This window comes from Montipora capricornis, chromosome 1 (assembly GCF_036669925.1).
Source record: "Montipora capricornis isolate CH-2021 chromosome 1, ASM3666992v2, whole genome shotgun sequence".
Taxonomy (NCBI): domain Eukaryota; kingdom Metazoa; phylum Cnidaria; class Anthozoa; order Scleractinia; family Acroporidae; genus Montipora; species Montipora capricornis.
The window spans coordinates 36,241,664-36,251,663 of record NC_090883.1 but is presented as its reverse complement, the minus strand read 5'-3'; the positions used below and the strand labels follow the sequence as shown (position 1 = coordinate 36,251,663).

Sequence of the window (10,000 nt, the reverse complement as noted above, 5' to 3'; positions counted from 1 at the left end):
TGCATGAAGATAACAATAACTTTAATACCTAATTAGATCCTTCTTGCTATTGCCTTTACAATACGTAGCTGTTACATTTTTTTTTTTTTTTGCATGTTCACAGAAAACTGATTTAATAAGAAAGATAACTAATTGGTTTTTTTGTAAAATGGTGTAATAGGCTATAACTAACTCAGTGTTCATTCGATCGTCTTTGCAAAAAGATAACTATAACTTTAAAAAACTAATTGTTTGGCCCTGTGCTACAGTACAACATGTAGCTAGAAACTGAGTGCTTCATTCATCTGCCTTTGGAAGAAGATAACCTACAATAACTTTAAAAATATTTCATTGAATGTCTTTGTGCAACTGCTCATGCATTATGTAGCTCTTATATTCATATATATACTTTCAAACCGTTTTAATCACAAAGGTCATTAATCATTGTTTGTTGAACAACAATGATATGTTCATATGGCATATTAAACACAGAAACTGAGACTGAAATTAATCTGTTTATGTGGAAAAAGATAATAAGGGGCCAATTTCTTGTGACTGAATCCTGTCAAAACTAATGAACAGCATCTGTCACGTCCTAATTTAGAACTAGACGGGTGACCCAAAAACACTGACCCCCGTTCCATGGACCCCTCTACGGACTGGGTCCACGGATTGCCTCACGGACCGGTCTACGGACTACCCTTACGGACACCCATACGGACCACCCTAAAACAACATAGAAATGAAAATAAATAAAAACTAAAGATTTGACTTACCAGTTGTCTGGATAGACCACACGTGTCACTCGTGTCGGCGAAATCTCAACCGTAACGCTTCGCAAATTCAACAGACTAAGGCTCAGGCTCGGGTACAAAGTCTATTAATCACAGATTGCCCCTTCCTTCGCTGTGGACCGGAATCCTTCGAAAAATATTGATAACAAGTAAGCTCTATTTGTATTTTCTTTCTTTCCCTCCGCCATTTTGTTCGGATCTTGTGAACTTGCCCCAGGCTTCTCGATCTCTCAGTAACTGAACAAAATGGCGGAAGAACTTAGTTTCGAAGCCTCCGGTCAACAGCGAGCTTGAAAAGGCAACACCTGAGCCTTAGTCTGATTTGCGGAGCGTAATGGCTAGATTTCACCGGCAAGAGTGGTCTATCCAGACAACCGGTATAAACAAATTTTCAGTAGTTGTTTATTTTTAATTCTGTGTTTTTTGGGGTGGTCCGTACAGGGGATCCGTAGAGATAGTCCGTGGACCGGTCCGTAAGGTAGTCCATGGACCCGGTCCGTAGGGGGGTCCATGGACCGGGGGTCAGTGTTTTCGGGTCACCCGTCTGTAGGTCTGTCTGCAGTGACGCGAGCTTGGGCTGCCTATGGTTGATGGTGTTAATCTTAAGCAAGAAGCAGCTAACACTTCTTGCGAACGCATCGAGCACGAACTCAAAGAGCTGCACCGCCGACATGTTAAACTCGGATGTCACAGTCGTAGAGGAAACTTGAAGTTCTTTGGAATAAAGGAACGTGAAAACGAAACAAATAATGACACTGAACTCGCCCTAAGAGAATTCATGCGTACGAAGCTAAAGATCCTTCCAGTCGACGAAAAAAACATTCATTTTGACAGAGTTCACAGAATTATGTCGCGCCATTCACAATCAAATGGGCGAAGTCTTAAACCAAGACCGATCATAGTTGGGCTGTCGGATTTTCAAGATAAATTTTTTATTAAATCCTTCATCAAAAATCTCCCAAGAGGTACCGGATTTGGAATATCCGACGATTTTCCTAAAGAAGTTGACGACGTAAGAAAGTTGTTATATCCGATACTAAAGGCGGCCAAGCGCGAGAAGAAAAATGCATACTTCAACGTCGAAAAGTTGATCATCGAAGGTGCTCTTTACCGTGATGAAGAAACATCTCAATTTTCTTTCTATGGGCTTTAATGGACAATTAAGTTAAAATGAAAGCTAAAATGCAGTTTAATTAATTAATTAATTAATTTTTTTTTCTACGGAACCACCTACTTGAGAGCTGCAGCTTTCCACTTTCTATATCCAGTCAAAACGCCGTACAAAGCTTTAGGTAAGTCTGTAATAGTTATGTGTTTCTGTATGTGTTTCCGCATGTGCTTTCGTTTTAGCTTTCTCTCCTGTTTCGTTGATCAACTTTGTTTCGATGCTAACGAGGTAATAAGAATCAAGCCTGGCCACAAATATCAACCGCACTGTGAGCATAATTCTAAAAAACCTATTTTCATTATTTCTTGGATACCTCGTCTATCCTGTTATTAGAAATCAAATGTATAAACTGTTATCACTTAACGTTAGAGGGCTAAACAGTTCGAGAAAGCGAAGACAAGTTTTTCGTTGGTTGCACCAACAGCAATCGGGTATAATTTTCTTGCAAGAAACTTATTCCTCGCCGGAATCCATCAAAAGATGGGAAACAGAATGGGGAGGCAAAATCGTGTCCAGTCATGGCTCCTCTCATAGTAGAGGAGTCATGATTTTATTCAAACCACGTCTTGACGTTGACTTCCAAAAAATTAATGCGGATAATTCTGGCAGATGTATTTTAGCCGAGACTATTATTGATGGTACGAAAGTGGTTTTAGTAAACATTTACGCACCGAATGATACAACCCAACAAGTTGTTTTCCTCAGGGACGTTGCAAAAGAATTTCTAATCCCTTTCGCCAATGACAACTTGGTGCTGGGAGGTGATTTTAACTGTACAATTAGCACTTCAGACAAAAAAGGCGGTAGACCGATAGACAGCAAAAAAGCCTCTCTCGACGAGCTTCAGTCGTTAATCAAAACACATAATTTACTTGATTCCTGGCGTTTCAAGAATCCAGATCAACCAGGCTTTACATGGGCTAACCCGTCAATGAAAATACAGTGTAGACTTGACTACTTCTTTATTTCAAAGAAGCAAAAAGATCACGTAAAGGATTGCAAAATACTTCCAACCATTTATTCAGATCACTCCGCCGTCGCTCTCTCCATGTCTTTCAACGAAAGTGAACTCCCTCGAGGGCCAGGAGTTTGGAAGTTTAACAACTCGTTGCTGTCAGATACTAATTACGTGGAACTGTTAACATTTAAAATTCCAATGTTTGCAAAAAAGCATGAACAAGTCAACGACAAAGGGTTGTACTGGGAAATGATTAAAATGGAAATTCGTGCTTTTACAATAGCCTTTTCAAAGAAGAAAGCTAAACGAAAACGTGACGAAGAATCAATTCTTTTGTCAGAAATGATGAGATTGCAAACCAAACTCCAGGCGTCATACAGCGATTCTCTTAAGACTGAGCTGGAGAGAATAAATTTCAAGCTTTCCAAAATTGCGGGTATTAAAACACGAGGAACAATCGTGCGTAGTAGAGCGCGTTGGTACGAGCATGGTGAGAGGAATAGTAAATACTTTTATAACTTAGAAAAAAAAAGAACCAAAAAAAGAAACATATAACGTCCTTAGTTAATAATGAAGGTGACAAAATCACAAACGTGAAGGACATCCTGGAGGAAGAAGAACGCTTTTTCGAAGAGATTTACACATCAAGAAATATGGACCCCAACAGCTCAACTTTCAGTGAGTTCTTTGAAACAGAAAATGCATTATCAGAAGAAATCGCGAAAACGTGCCAAGGTGTCATGTCGGTTCAGGAGTGTCAGCTTGCATTAAAACCTATGGAAAACAACAAAACTTCCGGCACGGACGGGCTAACACCTGAATTCTATCGCTATTTTTGGAACTTGCTCGGTTCATTTATGGTAAGTAGCTTTAATTACGCCTTTCGAAACGGAACTCTTTCTATCTCTCAACGTCAAGGGATTATTTCCTTAATTCCGAAGATAGAAGAAGAAGAAGAATACCGAATATTTAAAAAACTGGCGGCCTGTATCTTTACAGAATGTAGACTATAAAATAGCGACGAAGACCATTGCTCTGCGCTTAGAGAAGATCTTGCCGAACTTAATTCATCCCTGTCAATCTGGATATGTTAAAGGAAGGTTCATTGGAGAAAGTATTAGGTTAATAGCAGATACAATGCATTTCACTAAAGCGAAGAATATTCGATTCCAGGGGTAGCCGTGCTTTTGGATTTTGAGAAAGAGTTTGACTCGATTGAGTGGAATTTTATTCATAGATGCCTCGAAACGTTTAATTTCGGTCTTGATCTCCGACAATGGATAAAAGTGTTTTATACAGATATCTCTAGTTGTGTTCTGAATAACGGATACGCCTCAAAACATTTTCATCTAGAACGCGGGGTGCGTCAAGGTTGCCCACTTTCTGGCACATTATTCGTTATTGCTATTGAGTTACTCGCACAACGTATTAGACGCTCAAAAGAAATAAAAGGTATTCCAATAGATGAACATAATGAGGTCAAACTTTCGCAATATGCAGACGACACAACTGTACTTCTTTCTGATGTCCAATCACTGTCAAGGTTATTTGATTGATTATCGCTTTTTGAAAGGTGCTCTGGTCTAAAACTAAATCAAACAAAATCTGAAATGTTATGGCTTGGCTCTATGCGTGACAGAAAAGACACCATACATGATCTCCAATTGAGCACCGAGCCAGTTTACGCGCTTGGCGCGCATTTTACATATGATCTAGAAGTGTCTGAAAAGAAAAAATTTTTTTTTTTACAAATTAGGATCTTTAAAGAAAACATTGAATATGTGGTCCCAAAGAGACCTCTCCATCGCTGGCAGGATAATGAATTAAGACATCAGCACTTTCAAAACTTGTGTTTATCTGCAGTGTCATGAATACCCCTAAAGAATTTAGTAAAGAAGTAAACAAGATTACGTTCGACTTTATTTGGGATCACAAGCCCGCCAAAATAAAAAAGACTACCCTTATCAAGCAAAAAACAGCTGGTTGCCTGGACATGAAGGATTTTTCTCTCTTAGACAAAGCGCTTAAGTTAAACTGGGTGAAACGGTTATGCTCTAACTCAAATGCTCCATGGCAGTACATACCTAAATTGCTGCTAGCCGATGTTGGCGGTACAGAACTGTTTAAATGTAATTATGATTATAATCTCCTTGACCTAAACAACCATCTTCCTGCTTTCTACAAACAAATCATTTTCTACTGGCAGGACATCGCAACGGCCACACCTAAAAATAAAAATGAGGTTCTCTCGCAGCCAATCTGGAGTAACCGATTTTTAACTGTGAATAAGAAAATGGTATTCTTTCCTCATTGGTATCAGGCAGGAATAAAACAAATCTCGGATCTTTTTGACTCCTGTGAGGGCCATTTCTTCCCATTTAATTCTTTTTGCAGTAAATTCAATGTAAAATGTAGCTTTTTACAATATTATAGCATTCTCTCTTCTATTCCCAAAAATTGGAAGAAACTATTGCAAGAATGTTCCAAAGACTCGGTCACGCCTCCCACCACAATCTGTTCACTGTCATGTAAGGCAATATACAGTGTCTTACTTTACCTTGAAGATCTACCTCCACCAACTTCTGAGAAAAAACTTTTAGCGTCTGGCGTCGTGAAAAGTGACTTGTCTAAAATCTACCTCCTACCATTCAAAGCCACGAGAGAAATTAAATTGACGATGTTCCAATACAAAATCATTCACCGAGTTTTACCAACGAATAGCTTGTTATATAAAATGAAAAAAAGTTGCCTCGCCCTTCTGTCCCTTTTGTCCTTCTGAGTGTCAGACCTTGTGGCATTTGTTTGTAAACTGCAAGCACGCAAATTCCTTTTGGGATGGATTCCAGGAGTGGTACTCAACCTCTAGTAATACGAAACTGCTTCTGTCAAAACTGTAGGTTATGTTCGGAAGTATTCGCTGTCACAACTACAGTTTGGCCCTCAACCATCTTATTATTTTAGGTAAATATTTCTTATATGTTAACGCTTCAAATACCATAAAGTACAATTTCGATGATTTTGTCTCACTTGTGCGCGAAAAAATTAATATAGAAAAATATATTGCAGTCACTTGTAATAAGGAGAAAGAATTTAGGAACAAATGGAAATTTTTTCTGTCCTTATAAAATTACACTGTGTCCTTCTACTTCTCAGCTTCTGTATTTTGATTTTCTTGCTATCTATTTATTTAACAACCTATTAAATTCTAGAAAACCAATACCCTACATAGTGGAAGTAACAAACAAAATTCTTATTAGTGACTCGAACAATTAAAATGTAAACAATTACGTTGTAAACAGATCAACTGTAATTCCATTTGACTAGTGTTATGGTATTGTAACATGTATCGTATGTAGTGCAAGTATTGTGGAAGAAGTAAGTACAAGTGTAAATCATGTAAATAAGTAAAAAAAAAAAAGAACTATCTTTTCGTTTCGTCATTTCTTAAAATAGCCATTATATTGAACAAATGGTTATGATTGGTCAAGCGAAAGATCGATTATCATATAACTATAAAATAGTAGAGTTAAAATCAAAACTACGGATCGACATCAAAAAGAACTACGACCCAATGTGGAAAAAACCAGCTCTTTTGACCTGACATCAACTTGAGATGTGGATGATTGCTCTTTTATGCGTGATTTTTTGCCAAGCTCCGATGGTAGTGCAGGCTAAATCGGTCAAAGTATCGGCACAGTGGCCCCGGGACACTTACGGTAAGTAACTGCATTCAGGCAGTCGAGACGGGACGAGAAAATTATGGGCAAAATCGCAACTTGCGCTAAGTTTTCAAGTAAGGCGAGAAGAGTCTCTGGGAACATACTTTTTAACTGCCTACTGACGTGTTTTTGGGTGCGTTGCCAAGGATGTAATGGTTAAGTAATTTGAGAGAATTTGGCACTATTTCGGTCAGTTTCCAACTTTTGTAAACCAATGACCCTAAATATGACGTCATCATGTCACGCCCATGGTCACGTGACCAGTAAAAGAAAACTCTAAATTTGTCTACGTGCTACACAATTTGGGTATTTAGAGCGAGTTTCAATTGAGTGTCGTAAAACCAAAACCAAAGTAATTACTTTGGCCAATCAAAAAGGACGGAGGCAATCCGGTAAACCAATCAAAACTCTGCGTAACAAGACGTTTTTTCTAGCGTTTACTCGGAATACCATGGGCCGCAGAAGTAGGGTGATACATTTCGGAAAAGGCAGTTTTTGTGACTACTGCGTATGCGCGTAGTCACTATTGCCATCGCGTTATTTTTTCCGAAAATGACTATGTAACACTAGAATACACTTCGGAGCCAATCCGCATACAAAGAGTACCAAAGTTCGGACTCTGCAAACGGTACAATGATTCGCCGATAGTTCGCGAGGACGAACAAAATGTTCGGGTGCCCGTGTTCACAGATGATGATCTGTGAAGAATACGGTTTTGTGATTTGAAGTGAGTTTTTAATTCTTAGAGCTGTTACTTCTCGTATCTTTCGTATTTTGTTTCTAGCCGAGACCGTTTGCGCGTTTAATGAAGCCGTTGAAGGAACGCAAAAGCCCTCAAAGGAAAAACATTTATAGGAATATTGAACCCGTTTTCCAGATAAACAAAGCTTTCAAGTAGCACGTAATTGTCAAACTATAGATGGTTTCGCAGTGAGATCATCAAATTAGCAAGGTCTTCTGAATTGTTATCTATAGGGGGTTGAATATGCCCAAGAAATATATATATTTTTGCAAGTTTCCAGTTCCGTGACGTCTTTCGTTTCGAAAATACAGTATTTTGAACTTAAAATACAGTATTTTGAAATTCCTAATTTCCTAATTCTCACCGTAATCAGTTTAGGTGACACCATGGTACCAAGCTATTTGATTGAAAAAAAAGTCTATCACTATGAGTCTCAGGAGTTTGAGCCTTTCAAGTACATAAGGAGATGTGTTCATACATATGTATTTTATCTCATGAGCGAAAGGTAAGCGCTTTCATGGCAAAGCGAAGTCCAGATGTTGGAGCACTTTGATTCACCTACACAAAACTCGGTTGTAAAGTTGTGTGAAACGCTTCGACAAATAGCTCAGAGACGATGTACCGCACACAGATCTAAGAATTGGAGAGGTGGTTTCTAAGTTTGTTTCCTGCAACATTCCAAGTTATTGGCCTTTTTCATAGAACGTTTCGAATTTATTTTTTTGTTGCGTTTTTTTGTTGCGTGACAGTGAATACGATCTATTGCACTTAAGTTTTTTTAGTGGTCGAGAAACAATCGATATGAAAGCTGTGGTGAATCAATTCCCACAATTCAGCCACCCCTATTTCACATAACAGAATATTTTACGTCTTTTCCCCTTGTCCATCTCTGCAGTTGTCACACGCGCCTCTCGAGCGCCTATTTTTTAATTTGCCAAGTACGAAACAAAAGAAGCAAATGTTTCTGCAGCTAGTTGCTCATTCATAACAATGCGGATAATGTACTGGTGAAAATTGTTTATTGTTTACAATTGCGAATAAATTCAACAGGTGACATAGCTATAGGGGTAGTATGTTTTGGAACAGGTTGTTGGAATGGAAATGTCTATTTTTGCGGGATCTAGTATGTAGCGTGACATCAGGTAAACTGGTTTCACGTGAAAGAAGCCAGCGAAGCAACACAGAGAACGTGTGAAAAACTATTCTTGTAATTAATATGGGTAAGTGAAAACCGGTATCCAGCTGCAAAGATTCCAGATTAACAGAGTTGTGAATAACGCCATTGACCGTTGACCTCCAGCTCTAGGTAGCTAACAACTAGCAATTAATTAAAGAAAAAAATTGACATCGGCGGATGATGTTCGTACAAAGAACAACTGCGGCAGAAAGAAACCAAGAAATTTCGGCCACTGATAACATACCGTTGCTGGAGGTTCTGTACTAACGATTTCGTCATGTTGTCAACAGACAGGATTAAAGGAAATATCTTATTCATAACATTTCCAGAAGGCTGAATCCAGCATATTCACGCTCTAGCGTCATTTGCCATCTCGTGGAAAATGCGCTTTCAATCAGCAAACGAAATTAAACGAGTTACACTGAAGCCCCAACGAAGATCCCATCATTTGGTTGCTCCAGAGCACGTTATCAATTCCGATTTTCATCGAATTCTGTAAGACGTGAGGCTGTTTCAAGTCTCTCGCTATCGGTAATTTACTCCTTCGCGTTTGTGTTCATTACTGGGTTGCCAAACCCTGTCGGAATCTGCGTTTCATTTCTCCGTAGTCGTTTTTTTCCGTGTCATCAAAAGTCTTGCCTGTCACTCCCCTGCTAAGTGGTGTTTTTGTACATAGAGTCTTCTGCTCGTATTTTGTTAGGTTTGAGGGGGCTGGGGTAATGCGTAGATTTCTCCGCTGCACACAGGAGGACATTTAATTATTAACCTGGAATGACGTCGAAAGTCATTGTAACGCAAATGGCCTTTTAGTGCATCTTTAAACAAAATATACCATTATGGAGCTCAAGAATGGAACGTCAACTGGAAAGACAACACAGCGCGGTGAAAAATATTTCTGGAACCTTTAAAGCAACGAGTAATGGTCTTCGATAACAGTTTCATTTTTCGCCGTTGCATATCAAGTAAGCTTTGTTTCTAATATTTTACTAACTTGGTATTATATACAACACTGAAGTCAAATGGCAATTCTTTTATGGATTTAACAAACATTGAAGCAATTGAACTCCTTGAATGCATCACTGTGTTTGCTGCAGTCGCATCTAAGTTGTCTGGCAAGTTACATTCATTTGTGACTCAACTCAAAGGTAAAAAAAACAAATGGAAATGTGACAGTGAAAAATTATTTGAATGAAAGCTTGTTGTCTCTTTTGTGCTTTATTATTTACGGTCAAGGTTCTTTCGAAAAGGGTTTGATGTGAACTGTCAGAAATTTATTTAATTGCGTATGCCTGGCTATGTGACACCGATTGAGAGTTTCGTCTGCACGCACGCAATTGAAATAGGAAGGGTTTTTTGCCTCTTATAGCAAATGTGTCGTTTGTGTCAATAAATGTTTCGCTGGAAAATATTTCTGTGAAATTTCTAACCTTTTGTAAATTTATCATGTTGTGTAATTTTCGATC

The 10,000-nt window shown here is 38.6% G+C and overlaps 1 protein-coding gene across 4 annotated transcripts in view; it reads left to right on the top strand.

Annotated features, from left to right (window-relative positions):
• LOC138040713 (putative leucine-rich repeat-containing protein DDB_G0281931) overlaps nucleotides 1-10,000 on the top strand; it is a 32,737-nt gene that overhangs the window by 8,862 nt on the left and 13,875 nt on the right. The window contains exon 1 of one of the 4 annotated variants that reach the window (XM_068886399.1): nucleotides 6,476-6,615. The exons of 1 other annotated variant lie outside the window; for it this stretch is intronic. In XM_068886399.1, the coding sequence (XP_068742500.1) occupies nucleotides 6,513-6,615 (103 nt within the window). In that variant the 5' untranslated portion in view covers nucleotides 6,476-6,512. Of the gene's footprint in view, nucleotides 1-6,475; nucleotides 6,616-9,381; nucleotides 9,500-9,558; nucleotides 9,683-10,000 lie in introns of those variants that run through there. 2 more of the 4 variants (XM_068886407.1, XM_068886392.1) reach the window with 2 other exon arrangements.